Here is a 19,596-nt window from a genome sequence, read left to right as displayed (position 1 = left end):
CAGACTGGGTCACGCCAAACTGTCGCTGAATCCAAGACGTCTGTGTCTAAAATAAATCTCCTTTTCTCTCATTTTGCATAGTCGACGGCTCTTGTTTTTGTGGCGAATAATTGTTTTCTTGCTAATTAAGTTTTTGTTTTTAAAGCAGATACAAACTAGGTCTTTTTTTCAATGTAAAATATAGGCCTGAACGGCAAGCCGTTTTTAAAGTGCCTGCAACCGGTATGCCTATTATTGTTATTTTTTAAAGAGGTACGTGTGTTAATAAAAATAGGCCTTTGTGTGTTTATTTAATAATGCTAAAGAAAATGAAAAGTGTATTTGCAGTCCTGTGCCAGGGCTGCTTAGAGCGCGGCCTAGTCAGCGCACTCGCTCAATACGCATTCAAGTCTATAGCTATAATGAATAGGCTATATTCCTCTTTTACTGTATTTATACTAGTTTTAGGCTGTGAACTATAGGTTTGTTTTTCATTAAAGGTTTTGTTTTTTACTCAGTACTTCTGCAGCCGTCAATTCAACAGTTTGAAAATTTCGATATTTGCTTTGCGCAGTCGGGGAAAAGGGCGACTGGTGGAGATCCAGTTAACAGTGAAGAGTAAACCGTAGGATCAGTGGCAAATAATGTCCAAGATAAAAGGGATAAATCTTTTATAAATGTAGTTTAAAACACATGGCAATTAATTGAAATGTATCTTTTTATTTAGGTTGGTATAACCATTTTGAATTTTTTTTAATTATGTTAACCAAGGTAAAAAAAAAAAAAAAGAATATAGCCTACACCATATGCTACAAATGCAAATATTTAAAGGTAACTCAGCTTGACCTGAACTGTTGCCCATTCTTCAAAAGGTAAAATTATGTGATTTTTCTAGATATGTCCTCTCTGTTTTATGGCTTTGTTGTCATATGACAAAAAATGTCTACCTACACCACTGACTCTGATTTGGCAGACAGCAGTGTTTAAATATTAATGCTTTAAAACAGAATTGCGTATAGTTGCAAAAAAATCATGTTTTTTTTCAAACATTTTTTTCGCTTTTAGCCTCAGAAAATAAATCAAAATGACTTTCTGAAACGTATTCATCATGTAATAGGCTTATATTTAAGTAGGCCTAATTTTTGGTATCATTTACATATATAAAAATGTATTTTCTTTTCTTAGTGAATTCGAAGTGTTTTGTCTCAGGAGTTGATAATTACATTTGTAGGCTATTATTCGCAATTATTAGGTGTACATATTTTTCTTTTTAATTGTAACAAAGTGTCTCAGACTTCTCAGACTCAGCAATAAAGGCCACGGCTTACGGGTAAAACCCCAAACCTTTGTCACACTGATTTACAGCGTCCTCGTATTAAATCTTTCAGCCCGTCTTGGCACTAGCTCGACTGTGATTTTGATTGCGGCGATAAAAGAACCTTCAAACCTGCAATCGCGCCACGTAGTGCGTGTGTTAAAAGGAATCCCTCTTTTGTCGCTTGTGGCTTTAGATGCCATTCAGATTGCAGGCTGGATAAATCTTGCGGCAGGCCACGTTTACGTGGAGTCAAAACTTGGGTGAGGTTTGGCGGTTTATGGGACGTTTATGTGCCTTCAGAGAAGATGGAGACAAGGGGAGAGAGGGAGGGCGCGATGTGTCTGCGCAGCCGATGGATTCCTTTCCACCAGCGCGGGTGTTCTCGATCCCCCACTAACTCTGTCCGGAGGTTTGTTTAGTCGTCTTTCTTATTTAATTACGGGTAATTATTAAAATAAACGAGGACGCATACGGCGCGGCAACAGATGTAAACAATAACTAATGAATTATTAGCGTTGATAAAAGGTTTTCTGGAATGGACCGAACAGGTGGGGAATCTCAAGCTTCCTACGTAATGGAAGTTAAGCATGTGTTGCCAAATGTGCAAAATGTCTTTTGGGGGAGTCTAAAGGCCTCAGTAGGGGCCTTGCACGTATCTCAGGACAAGTGGATAGCATTAATAATGTATTTTGAATTTTTCTACATTTTTTTTCCCATGCAAGGGTGTATCTCGGATTTGAGGACATTGAGGTTTTAGCCCTGGGTAATGGTATTTCCTAAAGTTTAGCAAGTGCACTTTAATGTGTATTCATATTTATGTGTATTTATTTTCACATATGTAAAAGGAGGCCTTGAGGCTGAAGACAGATATTGATTATTATGGGGATCCAGGGGCATTATAGTCTGAATAAACAATAGTGATGTTTCAAATGTTACACCCTCAAAATAAATAAATAAATAAAGTTTCCTTTTTTGGCTTCTGTGGTTCCATGAAGAACCTTTAACAACCGTTGAACCTTTCCATTGTACAAAAGATTCTTTATAGTGGCAAAAGGTTCTTTGCATTATTAAAATGTTCTTCATGCTAAGAAAAAAAAATGGTTCTTTTAAAAACAATTCACTGAAAGGTTCTTTGAGGAAACCAAAACGGAACTTCCATGGCATCGCTGTGAAACCTTTATAAGAGTGCAGTTTCAGGCATACATGTATCGTCAAATTAAAATATTTGTGCACATTACTGGCAGAGCAAATGAGGCTTAATACATTTAGAAATAAATATCAAAAACCAATGAGTCTGAAATAGTGTAATTTAATTTTAACTTGCACCATCACAAACTTCAGTTTTGCTTGTCTTTCCCATCACATTGTCTTATTTATTTTTATTTTTTTAAGTTTTACGGATATCTATGTTGTTAAAGTATATTCGATTCTTTATATTGTGTATATCTTGTTTGACAGCATAATTTGCATTTTGAATCCATCCTTGCTCAAAATAACATGAAACAGTGACTTGTTCTAACACTATTTTGGGTTAAATGGAGCAATTTCTATTGCACTGTTAACAGACTAACATACATTTCTAATTAGGCCTGTCGCAATAATCAATATATCGACTTATCGCTATATTCAGTGGCATAAAATGGTCTTTAAAATGACAATAATATCGCTTATCGCAATTATTTCTGGGGCAATATATCACACAACAAAAAGTTGTTATCGTGACAGGCCTATTTCTAATGCATCTTTCTGTCTTTGTTTTATAAATCATTTACTGGGCTCAGTTTAGCAATGAAAGCTCACTGCTTGAGCGATTTGATTTTAATGAAACAGTGAATTGTTCTTACATTTGGTTTCAGATAAGCCTTGTTTGATTCACCTGGACTGAAGTGCTGCTTTTGGCAGGCCCCACTCTTCACTCTTGATAGATATTGCAGCTTTCCTAAACATAACAGAGCAATTTAACGATAATGACTAATGCTGTTTTTCTGCCCTGTCTACCTATTGAATTTCGCCTTTCAATAAGGGTCTTTTTGGGACATGGCTCTGAGGGAGGAAGACATTGCATCAGACATGCACATTAATTACTCTTTCCTCCAGTTGTCTTGCTCAGCCTGGCAGGGAAACGGGTGAAACGGGAGGCTTTAACTAGGAGAAAGTGTGTGGGAATTGCAGAACATACTTTGAGAAAGCAGAAAAAAACAGGTTGGGACCAAGGCTTCAGCCCTGGGGAACACCATTCGATCTCCATCAGAGGTCATTTCTATAAGCAAAAAAACATTGCTATGTTTAAAAAAACAAACAAAGTCTAGCTATAAAATGTCATACTCAATAAAACGCATGACTGTAAACGCTTGTGTCCCTAGGCTGTTGCCTTAAAGTGCTTGCCATTCACCTGTGCCTGTTTTTGATTACACTGAAGCAAATAAATCATCAGACTTACTTTTCAAGCCACAGCGAATCAGCAGCAGAAGAGTCACATCAAGAAACCAGAGTGTCTGCATGAACGTCAACAACGTTAAGAGTTACCGTGAAGTCTTTGGCTCTGTTCAGGTGTCTAGTTTCTATCAGAGGACAGTGCAAATTGTTAATAGCTTCAGATTCCTCATGCATGAATCATTTTATAAAGGTGCAATGACATTCCTCCCTCGTAGCCCAGCATGACCCTGCTGCAGTACTGCTGGCATAACCGTTTGGTGTGGTAACAATATGCAAAGTTACGTTATATTTATGATCCTGGCAGATGCCGTCTTACCAAAGCGTCTTAGAAAATACATGTGCTGTGTTTTAGCTGGCAACTAAAGACGCAGCTCAAGTGCTACGATGAAACCTCAGGTTCTAGAAAGAACAACCGTGTCCGCTGTTATAGCAGAAGTCTTACATTCTTAAAAATAAAAGTTCTTTATTGGCATCTATGGTTCCATGAAGAACCTTTAACACCCATGGAACCACTAAAGATTCTTCATAGTGGAAAAGGTTCTTTAGATCATTAAAAAGTTCTACACTAAGAAAATGGTTCTTTTAAGAACTGCTCTTGGTAATGTTCGATTCTACTAGATCTACACTTTCATGGACACCAGGATGATAATTACCATCTTCTTTCTCTCATTTTTCCTTTCCTTTCACAGTCTGTCTGTCTATGGCCTGTTTTTCAAACTTTCTTAAATCTCCATCAACCATCTTTTATTAACCGTGCATTTTAGTTCTGTAGTCATCGTATGTGCAGACACATACTGTATGCACACACAAAGCCAAGCACATATTACTCAATATGTTCTCATAATCACTTCACTTAGCACAACTGTGTAACAATGGCGTCTTTCACAGCGGTGACCGCACTCTTGAATTTGTCTCCTCTCTTTTTGCTCATTTAAAGAGAACTGGCAGTCTGGCCCAGTGCTTTTGTAATTCACTAAAGCTGTGTGTCTTTCATTGGCCAGAAATAACCAACTTCCACTGAAAGGTCATGGTCAAATTGAGGCCAGCACAAGCATATGGTTTTTTGCTTTTATGCTAGGTCAAGCCTTTTCTTTACTGTTCATAATTTAACTTTAGGGTGAAAGACCTCAGGGTGAGTAAACATGCCTTAAATCAGGGCTATAAAAAATTGTTCAACTGGCTTTCATACATAGAATGATTAAAGGCAATATTTTACTTTATTTTTTGTGTCTTTTACTTAAGTTTTTTATTTTTCAGCAATTTTTATTTTATTACAGTGTACTTTTTTTAAATTTTATTCCTTTTAAATTAATATTTTTTATTTATTTTATTTTGTATTCCTTTTTATTCATGTTTATTTTATTCCATTTAATACATTTTTACATTTTATTATTCTATTCTATTCTATTCTTCCGAGGCTTGCAGGCAACTCCTCAGTAATATTTGTATCACAGTGTGAGCCTTTAGGATGGCAACTAACTAGGAAATGAGAAAGAAAAGTCCAAGAGCTGCAAAAGGGGTTTGTAAAGGCCTTTCAGATGAAGGCGTGTGTGAGTGTGTTTGATGAGCCCGTGGCTCTCAGCATAGGTGATAAATGGAGGGTTTAGAGCAAGTGTTTATAGTAGCACAGTAGCTGAAGAGGCCTGCTGTACCGATGGGCCTAAGACACTCTAGGTCGATTATTTCTGTCCTACAGGCTGTGTGTGTGTGTGTTTGAGACGGGTGTATTCAGTAGGCTCACAGTCAGTTGGCATCTATGACCGCAGCTCTGCCACTCTTGTTGTATTTTGAGTAGCGGTCTATGATGTAAACTGTATTGAGTAAGCAGATGCTAATAAAGTAGCTTTTTTGTTTTTAACATTGTGTGCTTCTACAAAACTTGCATGGACGCAAATTCCTTGCACCATTGCCGTGGCTTTCAGTTGCTCCCCGTATTGTTGTTTGGCCTTTGGAATGGATCGTACACTGTAAAAAAAAAAAAAATCTGTAAAATTTACGGTAAAAACCAAGCAGCTGTGGTTGCCGGAATTTTACCGTAAAAAATACGGTAGCGACATTTTAGGTTTTACGGTTTTAAGTTAAATTTACATTTAAATACCCTAATTTCATTAACTGATATAATGTTAATATACCAACCTATTGAAGTACTGAAATCTGTTTTGTACCTTTGTAATATACTGATAACCACCAAATGCAGGTGGTGATGAGAAAGTCACATGGTGAACCAAAGCCCATCACAAGCATCTTTTAAATAATAACATATATAGAAGGTGCACAGTGTCATTCACACAAACACTAAACACCATCCTGGTAACACGCATGAAACTGAAATAATGCAATAAACATTCATTTAACAACATTAGGTGTAACACACAACCCTAATATACAAAACTGAAAAGAATAAACTAAGAAGAAACATAGTTATTTCAACAACAAAAAAACATAAAATTTGAAATGTAACGCAGGGAATTCTGGGAATGTCAATTTATTAACTGTAAATTATACGGTCTTTTTCACTTCCAAAAACGTTATACCGTAAAATTACATGTAATGTCCAATACAGTGTTTCACCGTATATAGTAGGGTAATTTGCCGTTAGCCATTTAACAGATTTGTACTGTAGCATTTTTACAGTCTTTTACCGTTAAATTCACGGTCATTTTTTACAGTGTACGGAGCAGTGCACTGGTGCTGCACCACAGGCAGGGGAAAACGTGACAACAAACCTTAACATTACAGTACTTTAACCTGCTGCTGAGGAAGATATACTGAGAAGAGTAAGAAAAATGAATATGTTTGCTTGACAGCAGATGTTTTTTAGGAACTGTGCAGCATAACACTCAATGCACAGATCTTCCCAAAGTCATGCAGAATTTTGCATTACTTTGCTATGAACGCTGAACTGCGATACCCATGAGTGCTGTGATCTTGGAAAAATAGAGCAGTTAGTCTTTTCTGTCATTTATGCAAACATTCCACTGGAGCGACGGTTGAATGTACACACATGCTCCAGGCTCTTGCCATTTGTGAAGGTACAGTAGGCACTCGTATATGTGGTATCGCAAGATTTATGAATTGATTATTTTACACCATGGTTGTTTTATTTTCACAGATATTCACTTAATTCATGTCAATGTTGGATAAAATGTCTGGCTCCGTTCCAAAATCTAGTGAGCTCCCTTGCTCTTTGCTACCTACATACAGTAGGCAGCTGCCTTCTAAGACAGCATGCTAACTGAAATTGGAACCTCATGAGTGAGTGATTTGAGATACAACCAATAGGCAGCAACATGCTTCATACATACTTTGTTTCCAGTAGCATTTAACATGAGTGTTTTTTGAAAATAAAAAAAATAGATGATGGGTAAAGTACATTTTAAATATATGAACTTTTTTTTTGTTTTTTTATTAGTATAGTATATTTATAATCCAGGTTTCTGTTGCTTGGATGCTATTCATGAACAAAGCATTTATTTCATTAAACTTGTGCATTTTGTTTCGGTTAAAGATATACACTTGCCTTCCAAAAAGAGGAAGATATTTTTAACGTTTTTCTTCTGTTTACCAAGGCTGCATTTATTTGATAAAAAAATACAGTAAAAACAATAATATTGTGAAATAATATTAAAATGTAAAATATCTGTTTTCTATGTGAATATATTTTAAAATGTAATTTATTCCTGTGACGCAAAGCTGAATTTTCAGCATCATTACTTCAATCTTCAATATTGCCTGATCCTTCAGAAATAATTCTAATATGCTGATTTGCTGCTCAAGAAACATCATCTGTATTCAAAGCCTTGTTACAATTTCAGGATTTTTTGATGAATAGAAAGTTCAAAAGAACTTAAAATAGAAACATTGTTACATTATAAATGCCTTTACTGTCCCTTTTGATCAATTTAATGCATCCTTGCTGTGTAAAAGTATTGATTTCTCACTAGGTTTTGTAACAGAGCCTCTATCACCTCAAGCTTCCATGCATGAACTCAATTAACATTAACAACTGCGTTGTGTGAGAAATATGCAGCTGCGAGCATGTGTTGTCTGACCAAGGTGCGTCCTGTAATCCTGTGTAATCTGGCTCTGGTCTATTAGCGATTAATTGATTGCGATATCTAATCTGAACGGACTATTATTTATGATGGTTATCATCGAAATTGCCCGTAATGGCAGATAATTATGGCCAGATGTGGTCAATCTGAGATTAGCTTTTAAAGTCAACACACATTACAGTAAACCATCGCAGATGTGTAATATGCACACACACCCTCCCCCTTAATTTAAGCATCATGTTTGTGGAATGCAAGAACATGCGCAACTCTACTTTCTCCTAACCTCAAATGAAAGACATTACCCCTTCTGAAGACAAACACACACACACACACACACACACACACACACACACACTGTTCTCTCCATCACTACAATAATGCTCATTGTCATAATTTTATACAGTACTTGTTAAATTAATATTTCCTGTTTAATTTAGTCATTTTTGTTTAAATTTACTACTCTCTTAGTTCCCTCTCTTATTTTACACTTATTGCTGCATTATTGCCGTGTTTGCCAAGGCTAACATCATTTTAACTTTTGCTTGTATTTTTCTTCTGAACTATTAGATTTTTTGATGGCAGATGATGCAGTGGAAAGGTTCCATGGATGTTAAAGGCTCTTTGTGGAACCATAGATGCCAGTAAAGTACCTTTACCTTTTACTAAGTTAGCAAAAAAAAAAAATGTAGAAATCCTTTCATGATAATGAAAGTGAAAATCTTGACTTGCATTGATAGAGGTGCCAGAATATCATAGTGATTTGTAGGCGAACCAAGTAGTCACCTAGCATCCATTCAGAACACCTTAGCATTATGTTGGCAAATTTGGCATGGACAAATTTTTAAAAATTCTGTCATGGCAGTAAAGTGCACTAAATTGAATGCCTTAGATGGTCTTGGATCAGTTACACACAGTGTTTACGTTACTTTTGTGTTACTTGTTGTCTCCTGGGCTGGACTTGCTTATTTGTTTTTTTAAAAAACAAACAGGACAAAAGTTGTATTTTTGGAAACTGTAAAGGCCCTTTCACACCAAAAGTGAAGTAAATAAGCCTCAGGCTGATAGAAGTGCCTCTGTACTTACTCCCAATTTCTCTCAACGCAGGGACAGGAGAGCTGTCAGTCAATAAATTGAAAAACAAAGTAACTTGTGTTAATTATTTGAAAAAGTAAGTCAAATATTTTGTTGTAAACTAAATAGTACGGAGTGTCTATTTACACTAAGTGCAAATAGCCCGCCTTGTTGGCAGAGGCTATTTATACTAGTTCCACCCACAAACGTGTGATAGGGCTAGTCAACACTATAAAAGAGGCTGTCAGCTGTTAGCTCCAGGGGCGTAGCACGTAACGTAGTCTTTTTTTGACGCGATCGACCTGGGTTCGAATCTGCCTTTTGCCGAACATTTTTTTCTCCCTTTTCAAATCTCATATCACATCGGAAAGGCATTTATTTTCAATAAAAATGAAGGAAATAATCAAAAAGTTGAAAATAAAGTATCGGGTAGGTTTAGAATAAGGCGGCATCCATTTAATAATTTGAATTAAAATTAGCCTATAATTTACACTCAATACGTGCATACTGTTTTATAATGTATAATACTGAGGTGCCGATAATTGCCAATATTTGCAATAAGTAGTATAAATAGCAAAAAATCCTGCTGTTTTAACATAGTGTAAATAGAATCTATCGCTATTTGCACTTAGTGTAAATAGCATCTATTGCTAAGAAAATATGCTATTTTCACTTAGTGTAAATAGCATCTAAATAGCCGCTGCCTAAAAAGTCATGGGTTACTTTACAAGTTATTGAAAAAGTAATCTGTTTAAACAAATTGCATTACTTGTAATGCATTACCCCCAACGCTGGTCACACGCACACACACACACACACACACACACACACATAGTGTAGTATTTCCTTTGAAACAGTTTTCTTTCAAAAATTGATGTCACAAATAGGCTAATTACAAAAAATGGCAAGTGACACATTGAATTAAATGTGGAATTTTGAAGTAGAACGATTGAATTTTCTTGCAAAACTGTATTCCAATAATCTTTATTTACAACCTCTAAAAATCATTTTTTACAGTGTAGGTGATGTTTGATCATGAGTAAGGTCATGATTTAGGTTTATGAGGCTGGATGCAGATCAGCATCAGTGTCACCGTCACTCTGTGGATTTAGGGAGGAATGTGGTGAAAAGGGAGGGATGGTGGTTCTTAAATGACTGGAGAGAGCGATGGCGGTTTTTAAATGAGTTCAGGGAGGGATGGTGGTTCCTAAAGGCGTGGAGGAGGTGATGTTTATTGACTTGCGGACCGCTGCAGCCATAGAGCGTTACTTAGAAGAATGGATGGCAGCGGTCCAGGGATGGAGAGAGACGCGGCACATTCATACAGTATGTGCACATGTGTGTGTTTAACACGTAAAACTAATCAAGCTTTGTAACTTAAACGGGAATGAGACCAGGGTGAGTGTTAAAAAAAGAGCAAAGTAGAGAAAAAACAGTCTCCTGTAATCCCCCTGTGTTAAACAGATGTTTATTTTGTTGTAGGGTGTTATAAATGGGTGCAGGAGAAGTGGTGCCTGTTTCCTTATTGGGAGCATTTACATGGTTTAACTGTTTCACTCTCTCGCACGCTTGCTCTGTTCCAAAACCTAATGAGCTGCCTATGTAGCCAGTATTTTAAGGCATTAAAGAAGTAAGATTCTGCATATGTAGAGCATTTTAAATCAGTGAATGATGAGCTTCGGGATGGTGCCTTAGAAGGGAGTTCCCTATGTAGACAGCAAGGCAGATCACTACATTTTGGAACGCTGTTTTTTTTTTTTTTCTCTCACTGTGTGCATATTCGTAAATCTCATTCGCTGTGAAGTTCTCTGACATACTGAGATGTGTGTAGAAGCCTCTTGGCAACTAAATTTCTGTCAGAGTTTTAAAATTTATGCCACAATGTGCAGACACAAAATACTATTGCATTTGATTTCCACAGTTCGCAAATAATGTGCAGCTGTTTATTTTCTTCTTTCTTGTTCCCTTTGGAGGTATAGGATTCATGATTCGTCAAAGCACAGTATCATCACAGCAGTCAAATCTCTGCAGGCAACTCGAACCACATTTGTTGGTAAACAGAAATCACAATTCATCATTTTAATTGGCACAACGTGTAGTAGTTTATGTAAGTAAGCTAATCAGGGCACATCTGTAAACAGATGACTGCTGTCAGTGTTATTGCCCATCTAAACTCATAAAACAAAAGAGCAGTCAACAAAATTTAAAAGATTTACAACTGAACCGCAATTTTTTTAAATGCAGTGCAATTAAAATGCTAGCATATAGCATCTCAAAGGTGCAGTGTGTAATTTCTGCACCCACAAGCGTTCTGTAGAGAAACTGATTTTTAAGAATAACTTGGTAGACAGGTAGGTATGTCTTCAAAGGCTACGAGGTTGATAATCAATAGTTTTTGTTTTTGTTGAACCCATCAGCCCCCATTATTTCAACTAATAACAAAAAAAAAATCATGTTTAACATTTAAATTTCAAATGGAAAACTACATTACCCATGATTCCAAAGAGAAACTTCTACCAATCAGAGAATTGCAACATGTCAAACTACTTTAATATCCATCTATATATGCATATTTTGCAATAAGCTCAAAATATATTGGTTCTGTATACATAATCGACATCTTTAAATCAATAGTTTCATATTTCTCCATTGTTTTTAATTTGACCCTGTTATTCGCAAAGCTTTATGGGATTGTAGTTCTTTTGCTCATTTACAGTTCTGCTCCATTTTTTGTCAGATTTTCAAATGATTTTTTCATATAAAAATCTGTAATGTTGTAGTGATTTAGTTAGGTTGACAGCCTGTAATTCTTAACAAAGATGCTTTAAAATTCCTCTGGGATAAATGAATGGGGAAAATGCTTCCAGATCCATGGCATAAGTTGTGGGTGGGACTATCTGTTTGTCTGACCAATGCTACAAAGAGGGAGTATTTGGGAAACCTGTTTGAAAACAGCTATTATTGTTGCCGTTCTGTTTGGTGCACTTCTGAGAAATGTTATTGAATTATCAGTCACTGCAGCCACTAAATGCGTCAGGCTTCCCACTGTCTTTTTATTCAGTAAACTAGCCTCAGTGAATCAGGTCCGTAGCGGTGGTGTGACTCGGGCCGTGTGGCGCGCTGCCAGCTTCCAGCCTCACTCCCGTGATATGTGTGTTTAGACTGGCTTTCACCGAGGTGGTAAAATCCAGACCTTAACCTGAAGGCATAGCACAGTCAGTCCTCTGAGTTACGCCAGCCTTTCACCAATGCCGCCCACCACAGGAAAGAGAGAGGGGCAGTATTTAAAGGCTCACTCTAAATGTTTTGGCAGGGATGTAATCGTGATCTTGGCATTGAATGCAGGCTCAGTCTAAGGAACTGGGTCATGTTCGGGTTAGCACTTTTGCAGCGTCTGCTCGCATACTCTCAGAGAATTACTAAATGAGCTCAATATCTGGCAGTGCCTGACAAAGCTTATCGTTGCTCTTGAGTCGGCCGTCAAGGAGCAGAGTTTTATGTGCGTTTTATAATTCGCAGAGGAGTTTGTGATGATGTCATCAGCTCATTTCAGCTGGCGTCGGATCAGTTGATTCATGAGCGTTTCGTAATTGAAAGAGATCACAGGATATTGGTGGAGGGATGTTCTGGGATCAGTGAAAGATGTTAGACTTATTCCACAACTGAGGTCAGATACTGACCCTGAGCATTAGCATGAGCATGGTGCTAGTTTACCTGTACGATAAGGAACTTTTGGAAGCCAGCTTTTTTTCTTTTATTATGTTAACATGTTGTCCTTATCTCGTCCATTGGAAGCACTCGTTATTCTCTGTGTACAGACTCTGTGCTCAGGTTACACAGCTCGGGGGCCACTTTTAGAAAATGCACAGTGAATAAAATGACCTGATAATTCATTTGGGTTTAAAATATGCAGTAACCAACTATTGAGACGTTGACGGATGCCTTTTTCAGCGGCCTTGTTCTCTGAAGTATTTTTCTGCACGGGGATCAAAACCAAACCAACAAGCTCTGAGACGAATCGTGATGATTTGAATTAAATCAAAATACTGAAATGCAGAAAGATGACCAAGACTGAGTGAATTAGAAATGTATTGATGCACTTGTTGACTTGTAGTCTTTAATTCGGAGTATAAATTGGCTTATTTTATTAAATTTATCGCAAAATATTCAGAAATATACAAATGAGCTGTTTGATGGTGGGTGGTCATGTCTCAGATTTTTATTGCATTATTCGTTTCTTGGTGGGCTATGAGTAGTGTTGTTTTTCATGGGGAAAGCCACAAGTTAGGTGTGAATTCATCATTTCTAGAAAATTCATAATCTGAACTCATGGTTGTTTTATATGTTGTTCCTAAAAATCTGTGAAAACGGATGAGATTTGTACTTGTGGAACTTTCTTTGTGCTTTGTTATAGCTAGTTTTTTTGAAAACAATTTATTGTTATTTGTGCACTCTTGAAAATAGTTGTTTTTTTTCATTTTTTTTAGAATTGTTCATTGATAGGTTCTTTGGGGAACCAAAATAGTTCTGTGGCATCTCTGTGAAACCTTTCTTTTTAAGAGTTTTTAAGACTCTTTTCATTTTTTCAGAACATTTCAGTGTCATTGAAGTGATTTTAACATGTAAATCATATGTAAATATTTTGAATACTTAATATTTAGACAAGCAAATTGACTATAATTGATGTGTACATTGCAAAACCTATACCCCGTCTGCAATGCAAACAAATGGCATGCATAGCATGCAATCAGCAAGCACGTTGCAATAAAATCCTTGTCTATTTGTGTTTTGTATTGTTTTGCATGATACAACACGGAACGGCTCACAACACGAACAAAACATAATTTGTTTTTACAGTTGTGCTGTAGATTCAGTAGCAGTATTTCAGTACAGTGTAGAGTGCACATCGGCAGACATAAATCATTCTGTTTCAGTATTTTTTTTTAAATCTTGATTTCCAGCCCTAATTACATTAGCTGGCTAGTGTGAGTGTTTTCTTTCTTTGTATCTGAGAGGTAAGGCCTCAGGTAGAAGCACTGATATGCACATATTGGATTTCTTAAGGGGATGCAAAGGAATGTTAACCATATTATCCCACTTAGAGGCTCTTCAGGTTGCCAAGTTCTGTCTTGGGATCTCAGGAACTTTGTGCATTGTGCTTGCCGTCCCTCACTAGTCTTCTCTGTGGTCGCAGTCCTATGGAATGCATCTGAATTGTACAGTTGCCAGATATTATCGGTTTGATCAATGTCTCATTCTCCTAAAATGCACCTTGCAGGGTTTAGGTATTTTGTTCATCTTATCTTAGCGAGTCAGGAACTCAGAAACACAACACTGTGTGTGCGTTTCATACAGTCTGTTAAGGGGCCGGGACAGGGCGTCGTGTAATTTTTACTCCCAAATTCTGTTCTCTGTTCCATTGCCACACCCCATCAGCATTTAAAGAAGTCATGGTACAGTTGTTGATTTTCAGCGCTGGAACTTGAAGTGCTGTGAATGTACTGGGTAAAATCCCACAAAGGGCTCAACGGAAGAAACTGGATCAGGCCCTTGGGTACTGCGGCGAATAACTTCTCTGTTCTTCGACCGGACAAATTGTGCATTGAGCTTCTAGAGCAGACGCTTAATGGAAAAGTTCACCTAAAAATGAAGATTCTTTCAGCATTTACTCATCTGAGTAATTAAAAAAAAAAATGTATTATATTGTTTCTTTCAAAAAAATCAAAGACATACTGAAAATCACTTTAGCATACAATGCCTTCCACTGAAGATGTGGTTTGGAATGACTTAGAATTGTTATGAATTATGACAATTCATTTTTCTGGTGAACTAGTCCTTTAAGTTTATTGTAGAAGGGTTGTGTTTTGGTTAACCAATGTCAAGTTGGTCTCACCAAGCTAGCATTTTTCTTATGTCCAGAGAGACTAAGGCTACATCCACACGAAGCCAGTGCTTTCCCTAACCGATCTTTTTTTCCCCTCGTCTCAAGAAATATCTGCGTACACACGACACCGTGAAACCGACACAAAACGATGTATTATACATGCCAGACCAGTATGTGGCACTGTAATTCTGCCACAGAGCTACACTAAAAACAGAGAAGGAGACTTGGACTATGCGCATAAACCTTGCACGCGGTATACAAACGAACATGGAACAATACATTTATTAATCTGTGTTAATGTTAGTTAATAAAAAGACAACCGTTCAGTGTTTGTTTGATGTAGCGGTGTCTGACTAGGGTCGAGACGTGGGGTGATGACATGATGAAAGGGTGGCGTTTTCAGATTTATCCACTCTGGGACCCGGTTTCAAAAAATATCGGTTTCACGCTCCCAAAACGCCAGATCCATCTGCACGAAACGCCAATCCGATACAAAATTTTTGCGTATACAGCTAAACGCGTCTCCTTTTGGATGGGGCCTAAGATTTCTCCCTTTCTCAATTTCACTTTTTCTCTCATGTTTCCTCCCTCTTGGTATGATTAATTTTAAGTCTTGCACATGCACGCTTTAAAAAAAAAAGATGAAAAAAAAAATTTGTAAATAAAACAAAGATTAAGTTGGACAAGAAAATGCAATTTCAGTTTTTACACTTTAAATTGTCATGCTTAATTCAGTTTGTTACTTTCCATTTCTTATGTAATTATATAAATAGTTAAGTATTGCTAAAAATTTACTAGCAGTTTCTAAACAAACATTTCTAAACCAAATTTTCTTTCAGTGCAGTTCGGACCAGCTTTAAAACTGCTGTATTCGTGTATGCAGTATCAACGATAATCCTCCTGGCAGTATGAAAAATCAAGCATAATTAGTCCTGAATATGTTTGTAGAAGAGTAAGCGGGCCAACTTTTTTTATTTATGTTTTTGTGAGCGTACCTTCCCACAGGTGTCAGGACCATGAGACCTGAGCAAACATGCAGGCCAGTGCAGCCAAATGGAGGTCAGGTTCTAGCGTGTGCACTGGATTTCTATCTCTGCGCTCTGGAGAGAAACTCTGGTTCCAAAGACAAGATGGAGGAAGAGGCTGTGCTGTAGAATAACTCTAAACGCCTTTTAAAATGCAGTAACGGTTTCTAAAACCTCTTTGTAACTTCTTCTTTACTTTGTGTAAAACTAGTGACCCAATTAGTGCTGCTGGTAATTACACTTCCTCATACTTAGAGATTTTTCAACATGCCTATCTTAACTCATTCAATTTGTACAGACATAGATACCGTCAAGCTGCTTTTTTCTTAGTGATTGGATTTTTAGCCAGTGAATGATATATGGATAAAACAATCGTAGATTTAAATTAAACAGATGAAACTGAGCCATATCTATGGACTACAATATTACAGAAACAGACTTATTTTGCTTGACCAAGTAAAAAACACCTAGAAATCAACCAGACGACTCACCTACAATGCCATAGTACAGACATTGGCAAGTTTTGCATGGGTTCGCACTAGGGATGGGCGATATGGGCTTTAAAATGTATCACGATAATTTCTGATACTTATTGCGATAACGGTATGAATGACGATAATTTAGGGAATCCTGTTTCTTTAGAGAAAAGTTTTTACCCAAAATAGGGTGTTATGAGCAGTACACAGGTAATGTAATGACTGTTTAATTAATACTGGAAGCCGGAGGGCGCCCTTGCGCAGAAACTCCACATATGCATAGTAGAAGTAATGCTCCAGGAAATCCCTAATATGGACAGAGGTATCCAGTGATGCTGTAGCTGAATAAAATGCAGATAGAGAAATTTTAACTGAGGAAACCTGAAGACAACAAACATGCGATTGCACAAAATATATGGTATCTGTGTTCTTCAAGCAATCTTGGGTATTTTTATAAGAATAAAGTATATTTATAATGCAATGCTAATCGACATAGCCTTTATCACTGTATATAATGCTATAAAATAGTATGATTTCTTCCTTCTTCAAAAATGAATGTATTTATTTATTTTGCCTTTTAGCTTATGATTTATTTTTTGTACAGCATTTACTCTGTCTATCTTGCTTCTCTCCGTCCATTTCTTTCTAGGTTTCGTTTTGAGAGACCACAGATGAGGTGGTAATGTCTTGACGTGTATGGAGAGACTTCTGGCTCTGATTGTGTCTTCAGGGCTCTCTAAAGAGCTCCAGCTGTTTCAGATTTTGTTTCCAAGCTCTAGCAAGCTTTTTTTGAGTGGATGATGATGACAATGATAGTTGTGGTTGTCATGAGAAGAACAACCGCAATATGTATGCATATATGTGTGTGTATATACAAGCAGGGAGGCAGTGAAAGACACAAGCAAAGAAGTGTCATTAACTTTTGGGCAGAATGCTAATGCACTTGCAAAATGCCAGTAAACACAAACAACACTTTCTCTCTCTCCCTTATAAACACACAAATTCTTACCCCAACTGCAGTATGTGCACACACACACACACATTCCCTCCCCCTGGATTAAGCTTACTATAATGGGAAAGCCCTCAGTGCATGCAGTGTTACTCTCTCATTACCACTGCACCTGTCCTGAACTGACAGAACTAATGCTGAACAGCTCTTAATGAGAGAAAGCGGCTGACAGATGAGACAAATGCTGACAGAGAGAGAGTTCACTGTCAGAAATGAAACGGAAATGATTTCTGAACTTGGAATTTCATGCAGCAGTCAAAGTTTCAGTTTTTATACATTACTGTAAAAAAGTTTAAGGTCTGTTTAAGTCTCTTCTGCTCACCAAGGCTGCATTTACTTGGTCAAAAATACAGTAAAAACTGTAATATTGTGAAATATTATTACAATTTAAAATAGCTGTTTTCAATTTTCATCTAATTTAAAATGTAATTTATTCCTGTGACACAAAGCTGAATTTTCAGCATCATTACTCCAGTCTTCAGTGCCACGTGATTCTTCAGAAATCATTCTAATATGATGATTTGGTGACAGTTAATGTCTTTTGTTTGTTCTTGGTTCTCTGTGTGTGTTATCTTATTGTTAGTGATAAAGAAAGTGAGAGAAAGTGATATTGAGGTACTTATTTGTATTTATCATATTTAATAATAAAATAATTGGAATTATTTCATAAAATGTCTCAGCCAAATTAATCGTTTTGCAATTTTGAGAATATTATAATTTGAAAACTTTAGGAAAGTCTTGGCAATAAGTAATAAACAATTTTCTAGTAAATGGTGTGTAGTGTTTAATTTGTATCTCAACAATACTGTGATTTATGGAGTCATTAAATAGTATTGTTTATACATGGATTATTATCAACTCTTTAGACATTGGCATCATTTATTTATATATATATATATATATATATATATATATATATATATATTATATATATCTACCAACCACTAATTATTAATAATTCCTTAAATGATTTAGTGAAAACTCTTTAACCTATCTTTTCTATCACAAACTCATATACACGCTCCTCCATCAGCTCTTTTTTCTCTTCAACAAAGGGTTTCCTCACAGGCATTGTACCTCATTGTGCACATGTGTGAGCGTGTCATGCAGCTAGTGGCCATTTACTCTCACTTTGCCATTGTAGTGTAATTACATCTAGTCATCACTGAGCGTGCGTGCGTGTGACCGGGTGAGGCATTTGTGTTTTGTGTTCGTGTTGTTGATCTAGGGCTTGCACGGCTACTCGTTTTCCCTAGTCATCCAGAAAAGTAGTGGACTAGTCAGCGAGCCAGTGTTTACCTTATGTAAATGTGCTGCCGTGCAGCTGCAGAGTGTGTCTGTGCAGCTGAGATTTGAAAATAGTGTCTAAATGGACACAGACCCAGCATTGATTAGTTGTAGAAATAATCAACTAGTTGGTACAACCTAGTCAACAAATCCTAGATACAAAATCATATGTTTTTTTTTATGCATGTGCTTAAGTCTTAAGACAAGGTCAATTCAAAGGCTGCAATTGACTTAAAGAAGTATATAGTCTATTTGCACTGTAAGTTTCAAAGCAAACAGTGGCACCGTGTTCATTTACACACATGCAGCTTATAACACAGGGTTTTCAGAGCAATATTTTTGTGGACAAGTTTACAGCATTTCAACAATATTATGCCAAAATTAAAGCTTGAATAATGATCGCTTGAGAGTTTGAACATTTGAAAGGGAAGATATTAAGACATAAATATTTGTATTGCAGCTTTTAGTTGTTATTTTAGTTGTTTCTTGAACCCAAGACCCTTAAAGGAATGGTTCACCCAAAAATAAAATTTTACTCAAACTCATCTAAATCTCGGATGGCCTGAGGATGTTTCTTCATGGGATCAGATTTGTCAGTCTTCAGTGCCACGTGATTCTTCAGAAATCATTCTAATATGATGATTTGGTGACAGTTAATGTCTTTTGTTTGTTCTTGGTTCTCTGTGTGTGTTATCTTATTGTTAGTGATAAAGAAAGTGAGAGAAAGTGATATTGAGGTACTTATTTGTATTTATCATATTTAATAATAAAATAATTGGAATTATTTCATAAAATGTCTCAGCCAAATTAATCGTTTTGCAATTTTGAGAATATTATAATTTGAAAACTTTAGGAAAGTCTTGGCAATAAGTAATAAACAATTTTCTAGTAAATGGTGTGTAGTGTTTAATTTGTATCTCAACAATACTGTGATTTATGGAGTCATTAAATAGTATTGTTTATACATGGATTATTATCAACTCTTTAGACATTGGCATCATTTATTAATATATATATATATATATATATATATATATATATATATATTATATATAT

The 19,596-nt window shown here is 36.4% G+C and overlaps 1 protein-coding gene across 12 annotated transcripts in view; it reads left to right on the top strand.

Annotated features, from left to right (window-relative positions):
• Nucleotides 1-19,596, top strand: part of LOC107675400 (nuclear factor 1 X-type-like) — a 100,667-nt gene that overhangs the window by 11,666 nt on the left and 69,405 nt on the right. Inside the window, exon 2 of one of the 12 annotated variants that reach the window (XM_016469729.1) lies at nucleotides 10,839-10,912. The exons of the other annotated variants lie outside the window; for them this stretch is intronic. Within the exon in view, the coding sequence (XP_016325215.1) occupies nucleotides 10,844-10,912 (69 nt within the window). The 5' untranslated portion in view covers nucleotides 10,839-10,843. The remainder of the gene's footprint in view (nucleotides 1-10,838; nucleotides 10,913-19,596) is intronic. 12 annotated transcript variants of the gene reach the window in all.

The sequence above is a fragment of the Sinocyclocheilus anshuiensis genome, unplaced genomic scaffold (genome assembly GCF_001515605.1).
Source record: "Sinocyclocheilus anshuiensis isolate Anshui unplaced genomic scaffold, SAMN03320099.WGS_v1.1 scaffold469, whole genome shotgun sequence".
NCBI classification, from domain to species: Eukaryota; Metazoa; Chordata; class Actinopteri; order Cypriniformes; family Cyprinidae; genus Sinocyclocheilus; species Sinocyclocheilus anshuiensis.
This window is presented reverse-complemented; position numbering and strand designations above follow the sequence as displayed.